The sequence below is a fragment of the Schistocerca gregaria genome, chromosome 1, assembly GCF_023897955.1.
Source record: "Schistocerca gregaria isolate iqSchGreg1 chromosome 1, iqSchGreg1.2, whole genome shotgun sequence".
NCBI classification, from domain to species: domain Eukaryota; kingdom Metazoa; phylum Arthropoda; class Insecta; order Orthoptera; family Acrididae; genus Schistocerca; species Schistocerca gregaria.
In genome coordinates, this window is record NC_064920.1 from 1,043,933,252 (window position 1) to 1,043,959,330 (window position 26,079).

The 26,079-nt window shown below is 41.6% G+C and overlaps 1 protein-coding gene across 2 annotated transcripts in view; it reads right to left on the bottom strand.

The window, feature by feature from the left end:
* Positions 1–25,587, bottom strand: part of LOC126280671 (uncharacterized) — a 70,075-nt gene extending 44,488 nt beyond the window's left edge. For both annotated transcript variants that reach the window (XM_049979784.1, XM_049979783.1), the window contains exon 1: positions 25,503–25,587. In XM_049979784.1, the coding sequence (XP_049835741.1) occupies positions 25,503–25,575 (73 nt within the window). In that variant the 5' untranslated portion in view covers positions 25,576–25,587. The remainder of the gene's footprint in view (positions 1–25,502) is intronic.
* Between the last annotated feature and the right edge of the window lie 492 nt (positions 25,588–26,079).

The window sequence follows — 26,079 nt, forward strand, 5'->3', positions numbered from 1 at the left end:
CTGAGGCTGACGAGAAGATTTCATCAACAAAATTGGCCGACAACGCTCGGTTTCCCATTTAAATTATGTTTCCCAAAGAAAGTTGTGCATGAAGATTAACCCCATGGATGTAAAAAACTATAAGTAATAACATGGAGTCGAAACTATAACGTAAATAGCTACAGCTACTTCTTCGCGTACAATGCATACTTGTTTATATTTTACTTTTGTCTTGCCACAACCACACAACGAACACCACAATGAAACAAACACTAAGAACTGTATACCACCTGATGTTAAGTCACTAGACGAGTTGAAACTGGTAGTGTTAAAATAAAATTTTCTACCATCTAAAAAAGGCGACTGCAAAACCTTAAACTATGTAACACTAATTAACAATTACGAATACAACGTAGCGTAAAACAGTAGCCATAAATGCAGTTTTCAGCAGATACTCTTTCTTACACTACTGATTTAAAGGCAGAAAACAGTTTCATATACTACGTCCTACTATAGAAGGAAGAAAGGAAGATAGGGTTTAAAGTCCAGTCAACATCGACGTCATTAGAGACGGAGCACAAGCTTGAATTGTGTCAAGGATGGGGAAGGAAATCGGCTGTGCCCTTTCAAAGGAAGAATCTCAGCATTTGCCTGGAGCGATTTAGGGAAATCAACGAAGACCTAAATCTTGATGGCCGCACGCTGATTTGAACCATCGTCCACACGAATATGAATCCAATGTGTTACCCACTGCGTCACCAAGCGCTGTGTCCTGCTGGTTATATAGGATGAAACTACATTCCCTTTACAGTCTCTGACGACAGGATCCCTACATCAACACAAGGAAAAAATGTCCAGTAAACACGGGTTTTAAAATGTATACGTTGAGATATTGAAGCACTTCTTCATCTTCGATACTAAAGAACACATTTCTTCTACTACAAGCTCTCTGCTTTTCATATTTTAGGAGAAGGTGGTATGGGACAAAACAAGAAAACAATGCCCAGTAAACATACGCTCTAAAAAGTACACATTAAGAGCTATGAGCACTTATTCAACGAAAGAGATGTGTTTCACTGTGGCGAATATGAGCAAGTGTTCATAGGTTTTAAAGTGTTCGTTTTAGAGTCAGTGTATTCTAAACACGTTCTTTTTTTTTTGTTTTGGTCTAAGAAAACTGTTCTCAAAGTCTCTCCTGGAAATTGAAATAAGAACACCGTGAATTCATTGTCCCAGGAAGGGGAAACTTTATTGACACATTCCTGGGGTCAGATACATCACATGATCACACTGACAGAACCACAGGCACATAGACACAGGCAACAGAGCATGCACAATGTCGGCACTAGTACAGTGTATATCCACCTTTCGCAGCAATGCAGGCTGCTATTCTCCCATGGAGACGATCGTAGAGATGCTGGATGTAGTCCTGTGGAACGGCTTGCCATGCCATTTCCACCTGGCGCCTCAGTTGGACCAGCGTTCGTGCTGGACGTGCAGACCGCGTGAGACGACGCTTCATCCAGTCCCAAACATGCTCAATGGGGGACAGATCCGGAGATCTTGCTGGCCAGGGTAGTTGACTTACACCTTCTAGAGCACGTTGGGTGGCTCGGGATACATGCGGACGTGCATTGTCCTGTTGGAACAGCAAGTTCCCTTGCCGGTCTAGGAATGGTAGAACGATGGGTTCGATGACGGTTTGGATGTACCATGCACTATTCAGTGTCCCCTCGACGATCACCAGAGGTGTACGGCCAGTGTAGGAGATCGCTCCCCACACCATGATGCCGGGTGTTGGCCCTGTGTGCCTCGGTCGTATGCAGTCCTGATTGTGGCGCTCACCTGCACGGCGCCAAACACGCATACGACCATCATTGGCACCAAGGCAGAAGCGACTCTCATCGCTGAAGACGACACGTCTCCATTCGTCCCTCCATTCACGCCTGTCGCGACACCACTGGAGGCAGGCTGCACGATGTTGGGGCGTGAGCGGAAGACGGCCTAACGGTGTGCGGGACCGTAGCCCAGCTTCATGGAGACGGTTGCGAATGGTCCTCGCCGATACCCCAGGAGCAACAGTGTCCCTAATTTGCTGGGAAGTGGCGGTGCGGTCCCCTACGGCACTGCGTAGGATCCTACGGTCTTGGCGTGCATCCGTGCGTCGCTGCGGTCCGGTCCCAGGTCGACGGGCACGTGCGCTTTCCGCCGACCACTGGCGACAACATCGATGTACTGTGGAGACCTCACGCCCCACGTGTTGAGCAATTCGGCGGTACGTCCACCCGGCCTCCCGCATGCCCACTATACGCCCTCCCTCAAAGTCCGTCAACTGCACATACGGTTCACGTCCACGCTGTCGCGGCATGCTACCAGTGTTAAAGACTGCGATGGAGCTCCGTATGCCACGGCAAACTGGCTGACACTGACGGCGGCGGTGCACAAATGCTGCGCAGCTAGCGCCATTCGACGGCCAACACCGCGGTTCCTGGTGTGTCCGCTGTGCCGTGCGTGTGATCATTGCTTGTACAGCCCTCTCGCAGTGTCCGGAGCAAGTATGGTGGGTCTGACACACCGGTGTCAATGTGTTCTTTTTTCCATTTCCAGGAGTATATATATATATATATATATATATATATATATATATATATATATATATATATATATATATATATATCGGTTATAGAAAAATCAGTTTTTCAGACGTCGAGGTGTGAAGATGGTTATCATTTTTTTATGTTCTACCATGTAATTTCTGCTTTTTATGGTCGGTCGCTTCCTTCTTCGTGTTGTGATTCAAGGTGTCTTCCGTAAGACGCAAGGGCTGTGGTCGGTGTTGCGGGGGAATACCCGAGAGGCAGGCAGTGAATTACATACCCGTCTGGCCTTTCGTCGGACTTCGCCAGATAGGGTATTGGTTTTAACCAAAGCTGACAAAATCAAATGGCTCTAAGCACGATGAGACTTAGCTTCCGAGGTCATCAGTCCCCTAGACTTAGAACTACGTAAACCTAACTAACCTAAGGACATCACACACATCCATGCCCGAGGCAGGACTCGAACCTGCCACCATAGCAGCAGGGCGATTCCGGACTGAAGTGCCAAGAACTGCTCGGTCACAGCGGCCGGCCCAGTCTTGACAAACGGCCTTGGAGACACGTCAGAGAAAATCTTGCTTCTGTTTAGCGCATAAGATTCCGGTGTCAAACTTATAACGCAAGGATAGTGCATAGTCTGCCGGTACTGGCAGAAGTAAATCTGTGAGGACGGGGCGTGAGTCGTGCTTGGGTAGCTCAGATGGTAGAACACTTGCTCGCGAACAAGTCTCGGTCCCGCACACAGTGTTGATATCCAGGAAGTTTCATATCATCGCACACTCCGCTGCAGAGTGAAATTCTGATTCTGGTTTAGATATTGTTGCTCGATGTCAAATTGCACACTGCATACTGCATACTGTTAATGATGGAGAGGTTGATGCTGAAAGGCTCCTTTGGCTTGTGATGAAGCACAGCTGCATTTTTTTTTGGATGATGTAAAAAAGGCAGGACGACAGATACCTCTGAAAATCATCGTCAGTTACATCACGAGCGCCTGCATAATTGAAAACAGGAGTGCGGTGTGCAATTAGTGCAACAAGAGTTGCTGGTTCGATATTTTCCCATCACACGATAGTTTCTGTTAGGTATGTGAACAAAGAGACTATGTGATAAAAAGTATCTGGGTACCCCTACGTAATGCGAAATTGGCCACTACATGTCACGAGGTGCGGACCTGCCAGTATAAAAAGAGTCAGGGAGTACTGTGTCGTCAGCAGAGATGCAGTAACAGCAGAATGGGTAGGCCCAGAAGAGCTCAGTGACAAGATGGTCTAGTTATTGGGTGTCACCTGATTAACTAGTCCATCAGGAACATTTCAGCCCTTCCAAAGAGGCACAGGTCGACTGTTGGTGATGTGACTGTGAAGTGGAAATGCAAAGAAACAACCACAGATAAATCAACAGCAAGCATATGTCATATACTGACCGTATGGAACCATCGAGCATTGCAGAGGGTGTTTTAAAAAATCGCATGACATCAGCGGAAGGTGTCACTTGTGGGTTTCAAGGTTCTTCCAATTACCACAATCAACGTGCGTGTGGAGGTAACAACAGTGATGTTCAATCATCGAGCAGCTCCTCATGAGCCACACATTTCTGTAGTTGATACTAGGGGCGCTTGAGGTGAGGTAAAGAACGACATCACTGGACAGTGGATGACATGAAACGAGTTATTTGGAGTGGTGAATCACACTGTACCCTGTGGCAATCCAATTGGGTTTGGCGAATACCTGGAGAACGTTACCTACCATCACGTGTAGCGCCATCAGCGAAGTACGGAGGAGGTGGTGTCTTTTGTAGGGACCTTATTGTGCTTAAGGAGGCTCAGTGCGAGAGGATATATTTTACAGAACTGTGTACAGTAAAAGAACAGTACGATGACGGTGGTGTTAGGACATAGGCGTGTTTTTCGTGTATACGGTATGGACCTATGGGCCCCTTATTGCGCTTAAGGAAAAGCCAGATTGCGAAAGGATATAGCATATTTTTCAGCGTTGTGTGCCGTAGAAGAACAGTTCGATGACGATGATTGTATCGGAGTGACAATGCAACCTGTCATAAAGAAGCGTCCGTGACGCAATCGTATGTGGACAATAACGTTCTTAAAATGGACTGGCCTGCCCAGAGGGCCGATCTGAGCCCAATGAGTTAGAACGTCGACTTCACTCCAGACCTCTGCGTTCAACATCAATAATTCCTCTGGTTTCGGTTCTTCAGGAGAAACGGATTGTCATTCCTCCACAAACATTCAGACACTTCGTTGAACGTGTCCCCAGCAGATTTCAAGTCGTTTTATGGTGAAGGATGAATACACTAATATTAATGTCCACTAATGGTTTTCCGGATACTTTTGATAATATAGTGTATACTGCGACCTATTTTTCAGAGAAGTAACAACTAACAAAAAGACCTCTCTTTATATCATGCAGGATACTGTAAGAACACGCCTCCAATGTCTGTATGATAACAATTTTGTATGCAGGGCATCCGCAGCCGCTGAAACTCATGATCAATGAAAACACCGCTGAAACCTGGTAAAACTTGGTTTTCATTGACCACACTACAGGTTTCGCGGCTTACAGCCCCGTCTTTGGGTACAACTAAATATTATTAGATTAGTCCCTCATGGATGAACCCACCGTTCTTAGTCACGATTTGCCTCTCATAGAACACTGTCAATATTTAAAAAATATTAGACGAGTTAAGGCTACTTGGGAAGTTAGTCCATGTAATATCCACAACTAATGTTCATCCATGATGGATTAAAATGATAATTTTTAGTTGCGCATGAAGAGGCGGCTGTACGCCGTGAGATGCTAGTGCGGTCAATGAAAACCAAATTTTAACAGCTGTCAACGGCGTTTTCAGTCGTCATGCCCCTACGACAGTTTGTGAAGTGTTTGTGGTGATAGGAATTACCCTATGTGAATTGAAAGGGTCAACGGATGAAAGTAAGGATTAGTCCTATCATGTTATCTGTTCTATATTCGAAAGCACCAAATGCTGGTAACATGTCATTTCACATCCACCACCAGAAACCGCTGTTTTCTATTTAAATTACTTTGTCTTACTTTACGCATATTCCTGTCTTTGACTGTAACCAACCATTTAAAAATAACTCAAAATACTCCCTTGTGGGTTAGCACTTTCTTTCGCCTACCTGTTCAGTTGGTCACTATAAATGTAATAAATAATTCCCCGAGCAAAATGTACCTAGTAACTAAAAGAGACCGTAAATTTTCTTCATTAAAATGAGCACAATCTATATACTAAGTGTATAAAACCTAAACAGAAATAGTTTCATTCAACCTCACAGTTCCAGTTCCTTGCTATTCGCACAGAAGCAGGCTGAACTGCGATACCAAGGTCTGCAACAGGAGCATGTGCTGAAGGTATTTTCGGAGACTCCACTGTATGTGACTCAGTGAGTTTTGGTTATCTTCCGCTATTACATGTTACGATACATATTGCGTGGCAAAACACCAGTTTCGGTGAAAATCTTCATGGTACAAAAATGAGCAGCGCAAAACACTGGCCGATTACTCCCAAGAACATGATGTCATCAGGACCGTTCCAAGAAACGTAAATATAATCAGGAGGGTCATCCATAATGAAATTAATGAGAACTGAAGAAGATTCAGAGCTAAATATGATACACCTGATCACATCAATATCGACTCGAAGTCAGTCGCCCAAGAAGGTTACAGCAACAACCACAATCAGAAGGTCACCATTTTACTTCCAGCACACCGCGGAGGCAACAGTGCAAGGAAAGAATAGATACCTGTACTACAAAGATTAAAATACCCTTACCACTAAAAATGAACAGTTTCATGCACGCGCTTATGGCACAGTTCCGATCCACGGACAGTGTTGAAACGTCCCCTTAGAAAAATTATACACGACTGTGCTTAAACTGACACACAGTAATTTTAGCGCAACGCAATCTGACTTTCAAAAATCCCTACGAAAGAATGGCCCTGACTAACAATAACCTATACGTTTCACAAATCACTTACCTCACAAAAATCTTCGTTACTCGAGCTACTGCAATACAGCGAGCACCACTACTGCCAGCTAAATAAAAGATTCAAACTACGGAAGGCACTAACTACTGATAGGCACAGTTAGCAAATGAAAGATTTTAATAGAGAACAATGTATTTACCTTAATAGTCATAATAGGCAGAGTTCATGACATCCAGTCTTACAAATTACAAAACTCCGCCATCTCTCTCCCCACATCCACCACTGCTGGCGGCTCACCTCCAACTGCGCAACGCTACGCGCTGTTAGCATCCAGCTGCCGCTGCCCAACACTACAATGGCAGACAACAATGCAAACCAGCCACAGACTGCACACGGCACAGCCAGTGATTTTTATACAGAGCGCTACGTGGTGGCGGCGTTACCAATAAAAAAACCTAAACAGCCTACTTACAGTGTAACTCAGTAATCAAAACTGTTTTCCTATTTTTTTGTTTTAAAAAAAGGAAGACAAAAAAATACCAACTGCTCCCACGTAACTGAAGTATGCAAAACACATTGTTGTTTGTGTGGATAAAAATGTAAAAACCACTCACGGATGAGGGCTTAGGCCTGCTCCGGCTGACCGACTGCCGCGTACAAGGAACGATCAATGGTCATGGGACATGTGATCGGCATCTCGCTAATCCCACCAGCCGTTAATGCTAGCAGATGAATCCGGGCGATCCCACTGCTTCATTATTCAAAACACTGAATATACGACATAGCTACAGCAGGTGTCTATAAAATTCCGTGCAGTTGTGGAAAGGTCTACATAGGCACAACACCCGTCTGGGTGGACATTAAAGGAGCTGCCGCCTCGGACACATTGATAAATCGGCTGTAGCGGAACATATGTTTCAGGAAGGTGATCATGAAATAAAGTTTAGTGAGACGATCGCCATAGCAAAGACGTCGCATTATTATGCGCGAATGTACAGAGAGGCCATTGAGATTGCCAAACACTGCAATAATTGTAATAGAAAAGATGAAGGGATTAAGCTGGATAAGATATGGATGCCAACATTGCAGCAACAGCGAGATAATCGATTAATTTCAATTGAGAAAGTTGGCAACATCAGAGATCACAGCACAGACGACGTCACGTAATTGACAGCGGTTCCCTCTAGATGGCTTATATATACGGCGCGTACTCGTGCTCCAGTTGCAGTTTGCCGATTGTCCTCGGAGGATGCATTCCGCAGTCGAAGGCGAAACGTCAGGGGTTCAAATGGCTCTGAGCACTATGGGACTTAACATCTATGGTCATCAGTCCCCTAGAACTTAGAACTACTTAAACCTAACTAACCTAAGGACATCACACATCACCCAGCCATCACGAGGCAGAGAAAATCCCTGACCCCGCCGGGAATCGAACCCGAGAGCCCGGGCGTGGGAAGCGAGAACGCTACCGCACGACCACGAGATGCGGGCAAACGTCAGGGGAGAGTATTATGTATGGACCACGGCATCTCAGCCCGGAAGTGTTAAGTGACGACACTACCTGCCGTGAAAGTCTTCATTCTATGATTATTCAAGCAGTTTCTCATTTGGCCTCGCCGTGCTGAATGGACACCATTCCAAAACTCACTACCTCCGCGGAGTTACTGCAAATCGAACCTGAGTCTTTCCACACAGACGGAGCAGCTATGGAGACGGTCAGATGCAATGCATAATCAATAAATTGCTCAGAAGCGTTTTGCGCCTCCCACATCTTTACGAAGATGGTTGGTTAGGTTCAAGGGGAAAAATGAAATTAAAAATGAATATTGTACTGTGAAGAAAAAGACACATCCAATATGAAGGCAATGTATTCAAAAGTGCACGTCTGTGAAATCAAAATATTTTGCTGGGTAATAGTATCGTGTTGCTCCAACCCGCGCATTGTAATATGCTTGGATCGTCTTTGGCGTATTGTAAAGCGACCAGACGTTTCGTTTTTGCCAGGATGGTTCCGATTTATCGGGTCAAGACCCCTTGCCCGCAATGGGTACTGCCGTGACGCCTAAATACTCCGGTTTTTAGAAATGAAATCAAATTACCGATCATGTTAGGTTTCAACATACACGAGGTCTGTTCAAAAAATTCCGGAACTTTGTCCACAAATTTTTTCTACGCTTACCTTTTATTTATTGTGCATCGTCTCCTTCGAAATACTCTCATTCACAATTGACACACCGCTCCCAACACCATTTCCGCTTACGTAAGCAGTCTTAGTACACCTCTCGCTGGACCACACGAATTTTCTTTTGTCTCGTCTATCGTTGCAAATATTCGTCCTTTCAACGGGGTTTACAGCTTCGGAAATAAAAAACAATTTCTCAAGGGCCAGGTCTGGAGAGTACGGAGAATGAAGCTGCACAGTGATTTCGTTTTATGTACAATAGTAACGCACCAAAAGGGTGCGTTATCGTGGCGCTGGAGTCATGAATTGTCTCGCCACATTTCAGGCCGCTCTCATTTTCTCGCAGACGTCGCAACGCGTCCTGATAGTACCATCGATTAAGAGTTTCAAATGTTCAAATGTGTGTGAATTCCGAAGAGACCAAACTGCTGAGGTCATCGGTCCCTAGATTTACACACTACTTGAACTAACTGATGCTAAGAACAACACACACACTCATGCCCGAGGGAGGACACGAACGTTCGGCGAGAAGGAGCGCGCAATCCATGATATGACGCCTCAAACCGCGCGGCCACTCCGCAAGGCGATTAAAAGTTTGTCCCTGTAGCGTGAATTCATGCCGAACTAATCCTTCAGAGTCAGAGAAAACTATCAGCACGACTAACCTGAAGAGCTTTTTTTGATCTTGGAGAATCTTTCCCGATCCATTGTGAAGATTGAACCTTGGTGTCAGCATCATAACCACAGACTCAAGTCTCATCATCAGTTGTGTTTCTCTTAAGGAACATCTCATTCTCACTACCGCGATCAAAAAGCTCTTCACAGATAGCGAGGTGTAGGTCTTTCTGGTCTTGACTCATTAGCCGTGGGACGAACTTTGGGGAAATACGATGCGTTCCAAGACACTGTGTGAGGATTTCATGACAAGATCCAACTCAAACTGGAACTGCAACCTCTCGAACATCACTCAAATTGGCATGCACAGTTTTGTTGGCGTTCCTGATGTGAGCGTTTTCGGTAGATTTCAAAGCGCTCCTGAACTAGGGTCACCTTTAACATCTGTCCCCCCATTTTTAAACCATATCAGTAATTCGTAGCACCGAGTATGGCTTAAGCACTCATCACCGTCGGCTTTCTGCATCATTTGGTGGGTCCCTGTAAAGGTTTTTTGAGGTTCACGCAAAATTTAGCGCAGGCTTGTTGCTCCTCTAACTTTGTCATCTCGAAATTCGTTAACTGTGTGTCACAATGTTCTACTCAATAAAGCACTGAATAATAACTAACAGACAGACAACAACGAAAATTCCGGTAGTAACGCATTAAACACAGGCTATGGAGGGATGCCAACTGTATATCGTTCCAACACACCATTGGCACGAAATTAAGAATGTTCCGGAATTTTTTGAACAAAGCTCGTATTTCTGGCATTATAATATTATCTATGCTTTATTTAAATATCGTATCCCTAATGTAACATATCCTATCGCCCCCTGTTATGAAATGGATTTGCATGACCTACTTGATGATGCATTCGAGATCTTCAGTAATACTTGTGATGTAACTGGTATTACTGAGCTGGTTAGTTAGTTAGTTAGTTAGTTAGTTGCGAGATTCATTGATCAATCTCACGGTGCGGTAGCCGTTACGATGTGGAACGTGTCAAGTGCACAAGAAATGCACATATGAAACAAGATTTTTTAATATATGTATATATTACAATACAGAGTTAAAGATTAATATTTCTATTATTTACTCCATTCCCTTAAATGCACAAAATGCATACATTATATTTATAGATTTATTTATTTATATTGAAGAATTCATCTATGGTATAGAAAGAGCTGTCAAATAGATATGATTTCAATTTATTTTTGAAGCTATTACTGCTGTCTGTCAGACATTTTATTTCATCTGGTAATTTGTCGAAAAGTTTTATAGCAGCATATTTTAACTCTTCTTGTGCCGAAGATAGGTTGAGTAAAGGATAGTGTAAGTCTCTATTTTTCTGATATTATAATGATCAATGTCGCTGTTGTTTATAAACTGGTCCATGTTGTTGAGAACAAATTTCATTAGTGAGTAAATGTACTGTGAGGCTGTTGTAAGAATTCTCAATCTTTCACAAAGATGCCTACAAGATGTGCCACTATGACCCCCCCCCACACACACACACACACATTATTCTAACCACTTTCGTTTGAGCAGCGAATACTTTTTGTCTAAATGTTGAGTTACCCCAAAATATTATTCCATATGACATCAGAGAGTGAAACTATGCAAAGTATGTTAGCTTACTAATTTCTATATCCTCAAAATTGGCAATTATTCTGATTGCAAAAGTTGCTGAACCTAGTCACTTTAGAAGATCCAAAATATGAATTTTTATAATTAAGATTCTCATCTATATGTACACCCAAAAACTTAGTATGCTCTACCCTGTCCACTGACTTCTGTTGATATGTTATATTTATTGAAGAACTGTACATTTTTCAGCAGAAAACTGGATGTACCGTGTTTTTTCAAAGTTTAGAGCAAGCCCATTAGAAGAAAACCAATTAATGACTTTTCTAAAGACCTTATTTGTATCATTTTCAATTGGAGTTTCTCTTACTGGACTAAGAATGATGCTTGTACCATCAGCAAACAGTGTCAGTTCAGCTTCCTGTTTCAGATGGGAAGGGACGTCGTTTACATATATCAAGAACAGAAGGGGACGTGATTGAACCCTGTGGAACACCTAATGTAATTTCACCCCAGTTAGATGGAGTGGCAAACTTATTTTAATAACTTAACCCATATAAAGAAACTTTTTGTTTCCTACTCTGTAGATATGACTTAAACCACTGATGTGCTATTCCATTTATACCACAGAAGTGAATAGTCACCATTATCATTGCGAAAGTGGAAGCTGTGTTTCAACTGCTCATTAACTGTATGTAACAGTGCCCCGTAATGTGAAAAATATACCTTGAGAATTGTGACTCAAGAACATCCATTCTAAATGCTCCTTTCTTTCTTTGTAAGACTATATGCTGCTATTGATAACTTACTTATTTTGTAATTTCCTTAAGAGTATTGATCAGGAGTAACCTGATACTGTGTACTGCATGAACTATTGAGCTTTGACATATAGTTTAGCTATTACTTGGCTTCTCATTTGATTGGATGTTATCTTTGTTGATATATTTGCTCAATAATTACTCATTGAAGATGGAAAAATATGATACCATCTTACTTCATCTATTGTGTATAAATAAATATTAATATCCAGATACCTTCCAACGCCTTTACATTATGGATTGGCTATTAGTTAATATCTATTTCAAAATTATATCTTATGTAAAGGCATTATCACAATTGTTACTTTTATTGCGGTTCAGTATACAATAATTGTTCACCTAATGTAGAGACATCTCGCCCTATCCTGTCAGAATAATGCTGTGCAATAAAAAAAACAGTATTACAACTTACATTTCTTAAATCTAAAATGTGAATAAGTAAGAAGATATAATGTAAAATCTGCTCAGAAAGAACAGGTTAGCCCTTGTATCTCAGTTACATATGAATTTCACACAGTAACATTTTGTACCATTGTTTCAGCTATCAGAGCTTTCATTATGGTATTGTGTCTGAATATTATTTTCAACTTCTGAAATTTGTCATCAGAATTGACAGAGAAATCGCACGCTATCAGCCGGTATAAGTGGTTGCAATATTGTGACGTAAACTGTTCAGTAAAAGTGATGTCCCTCAATAGCGAAGATGAACAAGTGCTCATAGCTCTTACGGTACGCATTCAGAGCTCTTGTTTACTGGACATTTTTTTAACCTTTTGGTCCATTCCACCATCTTCAAAATACAGAAGCAAAGAACTTCACTAAAAGACATTTGGCACACAGTGGCGTTGATGAACAAGTTTTCATTCCTCGCAAGGTATGCATTTTATAGTCCATGTTCACTAGATATATTTTTCTAATTTTTAGTCCATATTACCACCTATGAAAGTTTGTCGATGGAGTTCTGCTTCATCCTTTTATATGATTGTTTTTAAAGCATTTTACCCTCCATTCGGACGGGGAACCACTGTGTCAGCTAAAATGGAAATGGTCCTCCAGAGGATATGTGAGTTGTCGATACCTGCAATAGCTGAAGATGACGACATGCCCTATTTCCTACTTTTACACAGATGTACATCCTGTTTCCATCGTACCAGCACTGCGTTTTGCCTGAGTCACGCCTGTTACGTCTACTCTACATTAACAAATGGTTCAAAAGGCTCTGAGCACTATGGGACTTAACTTCTGATGTCATCAGTCCCCTAGGACTTACAACTACTTAAACCGAACCAACCTAAGGACATCACACACATCCATGCACAAGGCAGGATTCGAACCTGCGACCGGAGCGGTCGCGCGGTACCAGACTGTAGCGCCTAGAACCGCTCGGCCACTCCGGCCGGCTCTGCATTAACATCTGACACTTAAATTCAGATGTCTAAAACCCCAATAAAGCAACTTGAAGGCGACTAGGAACACTCCATTGTTTGGATCTTTTGCTCTTTATCTTTCACATACAACGTATGTAATTAACGGTATAAAATTATCGAATCTGTAAACATTTCTCTTAAATACACTGAAGAGCCAAAGAAACTGGTATATCTGCCTAATATCGTGTAGGGCCTACACCATCACGCATAAGTGCCGCAATACAACGTTTCATGGACTCGACTAATATCTGAAGTAGTGCTGGAGGGAACTGACACATTGAATCCTGGAGGGCTGCCCACAAATCCTTAAGAGAACGAAGGGGCTTAATGCTTAGAGCCATTTGAAACCATTTTGTTTCTCATAAACATTTTTCTTTTTTTAAGTCATGGATCTCGTACATCTAATGTTATAGGTGTACGGGCTCCTACATTAATATTGTAACCGCAATAGCAGAGCGAAAATGCATTGTAGAACCACAGCTATAACAAAACTTTAATATCAAATCAATATATTCATTGCCTGATGCCTGATCACTGAATATGAAGCAAATTACGTGTTCCTTGACGATAAAAAAAGAAGGGGAAATAATTTCCGCCGTGAGCTACACCTTCTGTAGCTAGAATCGTCAGTTCCGCTCAAATACTTGCAAGAGAACCAAGATTTACTTGAATCTAATGAAAAATGTATGAACTCGACACACTTTGACGTACTATTGTAATCTAATGGCAGTTATTGCGTGGAGTGTCCCTTTCACGAAACAAATATTTTCATTTGTACATCACACGCTGAAAAAAGTTTTTTGTTTTGTTAATGAAAATACTTCATGTATTATGTTACTATTATTATATTTCACACTGTAATTATTACTTATATTGAATTTAAATACTTATTTTTATCCATTTCGTACCCAAGTGACACAATTACAGTTGCAAAAACGCGGAATATGTATCCCGTAAAAAAAAATGAAAGTGAGATCTTTGCCTAGCAACAACAGACACACAAATCGGTCCATTATAATTTAAGTTCGGACTGATTTTCTAATGGTGTAGAGATGATTTTTCGCGTATTCAGTTCTTGTGTAATTTATGGGGAAAGTCAGCACTTTTGCGGCCGTTTCGCTTTGAGCGGCCCGACTTGAAGTGTAGTTGCAGAGGATGTGGCTTCGCTTTTGTTGAAGAAAACTGTAAGTAATCATGTCTGCGTTTATACCACACAATGTATTTTCGACCTTTGTGCCACCGAACCATCGTTTTAATCTTTAATTAATTAAAAGCAGGTAATAAACTTAAGAAACCGTATAAACTATTTCGGATTTGTTTGGATATTTCTTAAAGAAATGTAATAACTTTGATTTGCAATGAGACATTTTTAAGAGACGTATGACGTACGTTTTTTTAGGAATTTGTAGCGATTTCCAAGGTGGTTGGTAGATTTAGTCCTAACAGCACACCATCATTGTCATATTTTTTTGCGCTTCTCCGGAAAATGTCCCGACTTCCAAGTTGGTCTTCAGGTTGGGACATGAAGAACACTGCTTTCTTAAACTACTGCGAGTGTAGCGAGCAGCATTGACTTGGTTTTCACACACTTTTGCTGCTTCTGTTGTCGCGATTTCAGATGTGGTGGTTTAAGTTGGGAACTAAGCTCATAGCTTAAACTTATACAAAAATATCGTTATATATCATGGAGCAAATGTTTATATTTCAATCAGCCAATCTGTCATGTCTGTTATGTCATCGGTTAATATCACGCGTTGCCAAATGCCATCCCGCATTTCGCAATTCTGTCTTAGAAAATAATTTTTAGAAAAGTTTTATGTTTTTACTAGTAGATCCACCATTAGTCTACTTTTCATTATTGTATCTTTGTTCATAAGATACGAGCAAATCTTGTAATCTGTTTCGGACTGTGCTTAAGTTTTACCAAAAGTCGGAGAATTTGTTTTAATAGGATTTTATTCCGAATTTCTTACTTTTTTAAAATAGCAATTCCGTTAACGGTAAGCAACTGTCTTATAAACTGGAAGTGTAAGTACATATTTTGTCATTTGAAAAGTAATAGTGATACATCTCCAACTACATGGATACTCTGCAAATCACATTTAAGTGCCTGGCAGAGGGTTCATCGAACCAACTTCACAATTCTCTATTATTCCAATCTCGTATAGCGCGCGAGAAAAATGAACACGTATCTCTTTCCGTACGACCTCTTATTTCCCTTATTTTATCTTGGTGATCGTCCCTCCCTATGTAAGTCGGTGTCAACAAAATATATTCGCATTCGCAGAAGAAAGTTGGTGATTGGAATTTCGTGAGAAGATTCCGTCGCAACTAAAAAAGCCTTTCTTTTAATGATGTCCATCCAAAATCCTTTATCATTTCTCTGACACTCTCTCCCATATTTCGCGATAATGCAAAACTTGCTGCCTTTCTTTGAACTTTTTCCATGTACTCCATCAGTCCTATCTGGTAAGGATCCCACACCGCGCAACAGTATGGACAAGTGTGGTGTAGGCAGTCTCCTTGTTGTTTGTTGTTGTTGTCTTCAGCCCTGAGACTGGTTTGATGCAGCTCTCCATGCTACTCTATCCTGTGCAAGCTTCTTCATCTCCCAGTACTTACTGCAACCTACATCCTTCTGAATCTGCTTAGTGTATTCATCTCTTGGTCTCCCTCTACGATTTTTACCCTCCACGCTGCCCTCCAGTACTAAATTGGTGATCCCAGATGCCTCATAATATGTCCTACCAACCGGTCCCTTCTTCTTGTCAAGTTGTGCCACAAACTCCTATTCTCCCCTATTCTATTCAATAACTCCTCATTACTTACGTGATCTACCCACCTAATCTTCAGCATTCTTCTGTAGCATTACATTTCGAAAGCTTCTATTCTCTTCTTGTCCATACTATTTATCGTCCATGTTTCACTTCCATACATGGCTGCACTCCATACAAATACCTTCAGAAAATGCTTACTGACACTTAAATCTATACTCGATGTTAACAAATTTCTCTTCTTCAGAAACGCTTTCCTTGCCAATGCCATTCTGCATTTTATATCCTCTCTACTTCGACAGTCATCAGTTATTTTGCTCCCCAAATAGCAAAACTCCTTTATTACTTCAAGTGTCTCATTTCCTAATTTAATTCCCTCACCATCAGCCGACTCAATTCGACTACATTCCATTATCTTCGTTTTACTTTTGTTGGTGTTCATCTTATATCCTCCTTTCAAGACACTGTCCATTCCCTTCAACTAATCTTCCAGGTCCTTTGCTGTTTCTGACAGAATTACAGTGTCATTGGCGAACCTCAAAGTTTTTATTTCTTCTCCATGGATTTTAATACCTACTCCGAATTTTTTTCTTTTGTTTCCTTTACTGCTTGCTCAATATACAGATTGAATAACATCGGGGAGAGGCTACAACCCTGTCTCACTCCTTTCCCAACCGCTGCTTCCCTTTCATGCCCCTCAACTCTTATAACTGCCATCTGCTTTCTGTACAAATTGTAAATAGCCTTTCCTTCCCTGTATTTTACCCCTGCCACCTTTAGAATTTGAAAGAGAGTATTCCAGTCAACATTGTCAAAAGCTTTCTCTAAGTCCACAAATGTTAGAAACGTAGGTTTGCCTTTCCTTAATCTAGCTTCTAAGATAAGTCGTAGGGTCAGTATTGCCTCACGTGTTCCAACATTTCTCCGGAATCCAAACTGATCTTCGCCGAGGTCGGCTTCTACCAGTTTTTCCATTCGTCTGTAAGGAATTCGAGTCAGTATTTTGAGGCTGTGACTTATTAAACTGATAGTTGGGTAATTTTCACATCTGTCAACACCTGCTTTCTTTGGGTTTGGAATTATTATATTCTTCTTGAAGTCTGAGGGTATTTCGCCTGTCTCATACATCTTGCTCACCAGATGGTAGAGTTTTGTCAGGACTGACTCTCCCAAGGCCGTCAGCAGTTCCAATGGAATGTTGTCTACTCCGGTGGCCTTGTTTCGACTCAGGTCTTTCAGTGCTCTGTAAAACTCTTCACGCAGTATCATATATCCAATTTCATCTCCATCTACATCCTCTTCCATTTCCATAATATTGTCCTCAAGTAAATCGACCTTGTATAGACCCTCTATATACTCCTTCCACCTTTCTGCTTTCCCTTCTTTGCTTAGAACTGGGTTTCCATCTGAGCTCTTGATGTTCATACAAGTTGTTCTCTTATCTCCAAAGGTCTCTCTAATTTTCCTGTAGGCAGTATCTATCTTACCCCTAGTGAGATAAGCCTCTACATTCTTACATCTACATCTACATCTACATGACTACTCTGCAATTTACATTTAAGTGCTTGGCAGAGGGTTCATCGAACCTCAATCATACTATCTCTCTACCATTCCACTCCCTAAGAGCGCGAGGGAAAAACGAACACCTAAACCTTTCTGTTCGAGCTCTGATTTCTCTTATTTTATTTTGATGATCATTTCTACCTATGTAGGTTGGGCTCAACAAAATATTTTCGCATTCGGAAGAGAAATTTGGTGACTGAAATTTCGTAAAAAGATCTCGCCGCGACGAAAAACGTCTTTACTGTAACGACTTCCATCCCAATTCGCGCATATATCTGCCACACTCTCTCCCCTGTTACGTGATAATACAAAACGAGCTGCCCTTTTTTGCACCTTTTCGATGTCTTCCGTCAATCCCACCTGGTAAGGATCCCACACCGCGCAGCAATATTCTAACAGAGGACGAACGAGTGTAGTGTAAGATGTCTCTTTAGTGGACTTGTTGCATCTTCTAAGTGTCCTGCCAATGAAACGCAACCTTTGGCTCGCCTTCCCCACAATATTATCTATGTGGTCTTTCCAACTGAAGTAGTTCGTAATTTTTACACCCAGGTACTTAGTTGAATTGACAGCATTGAGAATTGTACTATTTATCGAGTAATCGAATTCCAACGGATTTACATTTGTCCTCTAGCCAACCCTGCGTAGCCATTTTGCTCTTCCTGTCGATCTCATTTTTGAGACGTTTGTATTCCCTTTTGTCTGCTTCATTTACTGCGTTTTTATATTTTATACTTTCATCAATTAAATTCAATATTTCTTCTGTTACCCAAGGATTTCTACCAGCCCTCGTCTTTTTACCTACTTGATCCTCTGCTGCCTTCACTACTTCATCCCTCAGAGCTACCCATTCTTCTACTACTGTATTTATTTCCCCCATTCTTGTCAATTGTTCCCTTATGCTCTTCCTGAACCCTGTACAACCTCTGGTTCTTTCAGTTTATCCAGGTCCCATCTCCTTAAATTCCCACCTTTTTGCAGTTTCTTCAGTTTTAATCTACAGTTCATAACCAATAGATTGTGGTCAGAGTCCACATCTGCCCCTGGAAATGTCTTACAATTTAAAACCTGGTTCCTAAATCTCTGTCTTACCATTATATAATCTATCTGATACCTTCTAGTATCTCCAGGAGTCTTCCATGTATACAACCTTCTTTTATGATTCTTGAAGCTAGTGTTCGCTATGATTAAGTTATGCTCTGTGCAAAATTCTACCAGCCGGCTTCCTCTTTCATTTCTCTCCTCCAATCCATATTCACCTACTATGTTTCCTTCTCTCCCGTTTCCTACTCTCGAATTCCAGTCACCCATGACTATTAAATTTTCGTCTCCCTCCACTACCTGAATAATTTCTTCTATCTCATCATACATTTCATCAATTTCTTCATCATCTGCAGAGCTAGTTGGCATATAAACTTCTACAACTGTAGTAGGCATGGGCTATCGTGGCGACAATAATGCGTTCACTATGCTGTTGGTAGTAGCTCACCCGCACTCCTATTTTTTTTATTCATTATTAAACCTACTCCTGCATTACCCCTATTTTATTTTGTATTCATAACCCTGTATTCACCTGACGAAAAGTCTTGTTCCTCCTGCAACCGAACTTCACTAATTCCCACTATATCTAACTTTAACCTATCCATTTCCCATTTTAAATCTTCTAACCTACATGCCCGATTAAGGGATCTGACATTCCACGATCCGATCCGTAGAACGCCAGTTTTCTTTCTCTTGATAATGACGTCCTCCTGAGTAGTCCCCGCCCGGAGATCCGAATGGGGGACTATTTTACCTCCGGAATATTTTACCAAAGAGGACGCCATCATCATTTTACCATACAGTAAAGCTGCATGCCCTCGGGGAAAATTATGGCTGTAGTTTCTCCTTGCTTTCAGCCGTTCGCAGTACCAGCACAGCAAGACTGTTTTGGTTAGTGTTGCAAGGCCAGATCAGTCAATCATCCAGACTGTTGCCCCTGCAACTACTGAAAAGGCTGTTGCCCTTCTTCAGGAACCACACTTTTGTCTGGCCTCTCAACAGATACCCCTCCGTTGTGGTCGCACCTACGGTACGGCTATCTGTATCGCTGAGGCACGCAAGCCTCCCCACCAACGGCAAGGTCCATGGTTCATGGGGGTAGGGCAGTCTCCTTAGTAGGTCTGTTACACTTTCTTAGTGTCCTGCCAATAAAACGCATCTTTGGTTCGCCTTCACCACAACATTTTCTGTGTGTTCCTTCCAATTAAAATTGTTCGTAATGGTAAAACCTAGGTATTTAGCTGAATTTACGGCTTTTAGATTAGACTGATTTATCGTGCAACCGAAGTTAAACGTGTTTCTTTTAGCACTGATGTGGATGTTCTCACACTTTCCGTTATTTAAGGTCAACTGCCACTTTTCGCACCGTTCCGATATTTCTTCTAAATCGTTTTGCGATTTGTTCTGATCATCTGATGTCTTTATTAGTCGATAAACGACAGCATCATCTGCAAACAACCGAAGACGGCTGTTCAGTTTGTCTCCCAAATCGTTTATATAGATAAGGAACAGCAAAGGGCCTATAACACTACCTTGGGGAACGCCAGAAATTACTTCTGTTTTACTCGATGACTTTCCGTCAATTTCTACGAACTGTTACCTCTCTGACAGGAAATCACAGATCCAGTCACATAACTGAGACGACATTCCAGAAGAACGCAATTTCACTAAGAGCCGCTTGTGTGGTACAGTGTCAAAAGCCTTCTGAAAATACAGAAATATGGAATCGATCTGAAATCCCTTGTCAATAGTACTCAGCACTTTATGTGAATAAAGAGCTAGTTAGTGTTTCACAGGAACGATGTTTTCTAAACCCATGTTGACTGTGTGTCAATAGACCGTTTTCTTCAAGGTAATTCATTATGTTCGTACACAACATATGTTCTAAAATCCTGTTGCGTATCGACGTTAAAGATATGGGCGTGTAATTTAGTGGGTTACTCCTTATTTTCTTCATTAGCAATGGGGCAGAGAAAGAAAACATCGCCAATTTAGCACGATACTTAGAACTAACAATGACAAATGACTATCCGTTATAACAATGACAACGATGTCAAGAAAGACCAAACAGAATTGAAATAACACATTTTCAGTGTTCGTTTTATTTTTCAGTAGATCACATGCGAGTGAATTGCCATAAATAAAAACTACTGAAGATTCCATGAGTTAGCAATTATAACTGAAGAGAAATTGCCAGACAGTCAATCCATGGCGCGCAAATGAACACAGACTATATTCAGCCTGTATTCGAGAATTAGAGCACTTAGCGACTTCCAACCATCCTTACGAATAATCTCAAACCTTTTCGAAACGTTTTCTCGCTGACTTAATCCCACGCGCAAGCGCAAAATAACGGAAGAGAAAAAGTTTACTGTATACTACATTTACTCTCTACATTCAGTACAACATTATCATCAGAAACCAAGTTTTAATTTCTTACTTCTTTACCAGATGGCAGTTATAAGAGTCGAGGGACATGAAAGGGAAGCAGTGGTTGGGAAGAGAGTGAGACAGGGTTGTAGCCTCCCCCCGATGTTATTCAATCTGTATATTGAGCAAGCAGTAAAGGAAACAAAAGAAAAAAATTCGGAGTAGGTATTAAAATCCATGGAGAAGAAATAAAAACTTTGAGGTTCACCGATGACACTGTAATTCTGTCAGAGACGGCAAAGGACTTGGAAGATTAGTTGAAGGGAATGGACAGTGTCTTGAAAGGAAGATATAAGGTGAGCATCAACAAAGGCAAAACGAGGATAATGGAATGTAGTCGAATAAAGTCGGGTGATGCTGAGGGAATTACATTACGAAATGAGACACTTGAAGTAATAAAGGAGTTTTTCTATTTGGGGAGCAAAATAACTGATGACTGTCGAAGTAGAGAGGATATAAAATGCAGACTGGCATTGGCAAGGAAAGCGTTTCTGAAGAATATAAATTTAACATCGAGTATAGATTTAAGTTTCAGGAAGTAGTTTCTGAAAGCGTTTGTATGGAGTGTAGCCATGTACAGAAGTGAAACATGGACGATAAATAGTTTAGATCAGAAGAGAATAGAAGCTTTCGCAACGTGGTGCTACAGAAGAACGCTGAAGATTAGATAGGTAGATCACATAACTAATGAGGAGGTATTGAACAGAATTGGGGAGAAGAGGAGTTTGTGGCACAACTTGATTAGAAGAAGGGATCGGTTAGTAGGACTTGTTCTGTGGCATCAAGGGATCACCAATTTAGTATTGGAGGGCAGCGTGGAGGGTAAAAATCGTAGAGGGAGACCAAGAGATGAATACACTAAGCAGATTCAGAAGGATGTAGGTTGCAGTAGGTACTGGGAGATGAAGAAGCTTGCACAGGATAGAGTAGCATGGAGAGCTGCATCAAACCAGTCTCAAGACTGAAGACAACAACAACAACATGCATTTATTCCCTCCATTTTTCAGTTTTCCCCCGTTGTTGCCCTTGTGCCTTCTCCTTTGATTCGCCGTTTCTTTCCTCTCTAACTGTTCAAAAATCTGCCAGCTCGGTCTTTTTTTTGAACAGTGAGGAATAAGTGCGCGGAACATTGGACCTTTCAAATGTCAACAGCAGTGGCTGCTACCCCACATGCAGTTAGTTGATTACATTTGGTACTACACTTTCATTCGAGGCTGTTTCATCCTTTTATACATTATTAGACGTAGCATGTAGATCCCATCTCACACAAAACTTCAAAATTCCTTATTGTGGCACTTTGAGCCTTTTCTGTTTCAACTCTTCAATTGTACTCTGGGTCCTCTATTCGGCGCATTTTTTGATTATTCTAAAAATTTTTGTTTCTTAAAGCATTCACTGTCCGCAAATGCTTCGTTCTTTTTGCAGTGTTACATGTAGAAAAGAATTGGCTTTTCGTTTTTGCTCTGTATGATAAATCTCTTATTTTTTCATCTTTCGACAGCGTATCCCGTACCTGAGCTTGATGGTGAGGTGAGGAGGACGTGAGGGAGGGGAGGACGTGAGGGACCTCATGTTACTTACGCGGCAAATGGCTCAACGTATACTTGCTAGTAGTCAGTATCCATTTAATATTCTAGCTTTTTTCAAACTGTTACTGAATTAACACGTAGGAGCTGGATGTGAATTCAACTTCTAAAGATTCTTTTCTAGAGAGGCGCAATTGAGCTACATCCATGACTGCTGGAACCTCTTAAGTACTGGTCGCTTCAATAGAAAGAAAATTATGCAAATAAAAAATTTATAGAAAGACTGAGAGGCCGCAACATACAGGCAATCATCCACCTGGACAAGAAGCCGCCAGAAGCCATATGGCTTCTGGCAGTACAGTACAATTAGGTACAGTATCTGTTCAGCTCTTTGTGTTCGTTTCGATACGACAGTTTAGCATCTGCCCTAGCTGCCATAGTCGTCAACATGTATTTCGTAACTAACCTTTAATTTTTTTCTAACTGAATGTTAAAATAAGTATCACATTTCCAACACCTAACCAACATGTAGGACTCCCATTACCACGAGGACCTCATAAGGTCCACACACACGAACACAAACTTTCTCCTCACTTATTTACACAGTCCCCATTGTCCTACACAGAGACCACTTTAGGCATGGGTCAGATAGGCCCGGTCCTGAATCACCGGGTGAAGGGGAGCGCCGAGAGACTTTGATCGGCACTTGGATTTTCGACAGGCTTGGGTGCACAAAAGACAAATAAAAGGATTGATTGCAAGGAATTTGTATACATTAAGACGCACCAGCAACACTCTCTAATTCGGGTCCTTGACGGTTAATATTCATCACCATTGACCTCCGGCCTTTCTCCCACTTCAGCGCGCGGTCGCACTCGTTACTATGGATTGGGCGATGTTGGTGTCGGAGGGTGGCCGGACGCCTTTCATGTCGCCATCCCGTGCGCCACGGGACGAAATCAGTGTAATAGTACGAACGTATTCAAATGCCTGCGAGTCGTGTAACTGAAGCGGGACATGAGGACCAGCCTGACATACACCTAGTGGGATGTGAAAAATAGGCGGTTAATATTACTGTACGGTATTGTGCAATATTATTATAGTTCTCCCTAGCCTGCTCAATACAAGTGCATTATTTAGTCTGGTTAGAAATTTTGAACGATCAAGATATTGTTGCTGTGATAACTGTTCTGTCCTTCCAAGCAGAAGGGAAAAAATATATGATGTAAATTTGGGGAGTGTCGAAAATTCCCTCACGAAAAGTCTTCAGAAAACTGAGGCTGAACTACAAATGAACGCCCTATGTTTGGCAACTAAAAAAACAAGACGACCACTCTCGTAGCTGTGTAGGTGCGCTCTCTTCATGTCTCCCAACATTATATAACGTCACCAGTCATTTGTACAATGACATGCACATTAATGTGCATAATCTTTCTCCTCAATTTGAACTCTTTTTAGTTGATAAATGTATCACTGAACGCAAAAAAAGCCGAAAGACTGTACTTCAACGAGAAATGTGAGCTACTGGCACGATTATTGTCGAAATGCACAATATTTCTCAGTTAGTGCACTATATTCAAAAGTTTTTGATTTGTTCGGTATTACTCCACGATCTCTCAATTAAACCTGGTACAATATTATTGTGTAACTGGAACTACTGAGAAATTACATTGATCTTCTACGGGCCACTTACTGTAGCGTTTGGTTCATGATTGTTAATGTTGCTAGTCCGAACTACCTGTATAGTTAGGTTTTGCATCGAATCTTATACGAACCGGCATTGCTTTGGTTCTCAGTTGCCGTCTTCAGGAACGTTCACTATTAGCCTTGCTTAAAAAGTATCCAATACTATGGGCGGCACGAACAAACTAAATGGTACACAAAATAGGAAACAAACAATTGAACAAAAAATAAAGTTATTGGTCAGGCTAAAAGATTCATTTCGTATGTTTTTCTAAGCACGAAAATGGAAATTTGAACTGCCAGATACGTAATATTAACATTAACAGGTGAAATTTTGACACCATTTAATGAAAACGAACGAGCGATGGTGCTCGGTGGATGGGGCAGAAGGGGTTGAACGCCGAAAGCACTTGGGCTCCCCCTCTTGTAAATCCGGCCCTACTTCTGCAGAGGAGATCTTTTTCTGTCTGAACCTCCTAGACATAATACCATCCCATGGGATATACACCACGCCAGAACTAAAATTTTTCAGCACTTAACGTATACAAAATGTTACGAGTAGGAGGTGATGGGAGATGTAGTATTAAAGTACTCGTAAGCTCATACGCATTGTGTTCTGTCTCGCCAATTCTGAAAGGCACAGGTTACTTTCAGGAGTGCACCTCACATATTATTTGTGTTTTCACCACCAAGAAATCTGCCTCGAGCTTTCTTCTTATTCTAGAAACACAAGTAGCACGGTGTTACATGAAGAATGTGCTAATTTTAACTTTTTACGGGTTTTTCGTATCACTGCATGGTCCGCTTCTTGGTCTCCATAATACCATTAGAAAGCACGTTTCACCTCTATCGATAATCATGGCGTGTCCTAACCTTTACATCACCGGATTGCGAGCGCCGCCTTGGCGTCTCCAGTTTATGTCGAAGTTAGTATGACTAGCTTATAACTGTCCGTGAACATATACAAACCAAGCGCCAACTTAAACTCTAGCGGATGAGTACACGTCAAGATGAATGGGACACAACTGATAAGGGGCGTAGAGTGACTTCCTCCGCAACCTAAGGATATACAATAAAATGGATACACCAGTTTAAGAGACTGCGGCGCCTGATACCGCAAAACTGTTCTCCACTGCAAGACGAGAGGGGTAAAGTGACGTAAATATTTCTGAGCGACAGGAGTCAGCACACAGCACCGGCATCGTATTGGCTGATTCCTGCCACCCTTGAGCTTATGTAGGCAATTTTTCACACAAATACGACATTGACTCACCTGCGGAGTCGATATCAGCCGTCACGGAGACCAGCCCCCAGCCGAGCACGAAGAAGAGCAGTGGGCGTCCCATCTCGTACTAATCGCGAGGTGTCTGACCGCGCTGTCTTAAGCGCTGCGCACGGCGACCATTACCCTAATGGCAGATTGATTGCCTGCCGATAAGCCGGGGGAGTCAAGACGTCAGTACTCTCCACTCTTCCAGATGCCCGATGGAGCTTCAACGGAGACAAAAACTGAGGTCTGTGATAGCAGCAGAAATAACTGTTGGAAAATGAAACAAAATCATCACGCTTTTTAAGAGAGCAAGAATGTATAAACGTCATTTGCGTTGTGTTAGGCTCAGTTACGTTCGGAAGGTCAGAAATAAAAACAGAGTATGAACAAGAATATTCTCAGTTTCGCTTGGTGATGATTATTATACCAATTGGAACTTGTTGATGTCATCGATAAATCACTCTACAACTCCAAATGTTTAGGATTATTCATCTACAGGGTGTCTAAGAAGTGTCTGTACACCTCTTGAGTACAAATTCAAGAGATGTACAGGCACTTATTAGACACTTGGAAATAAATA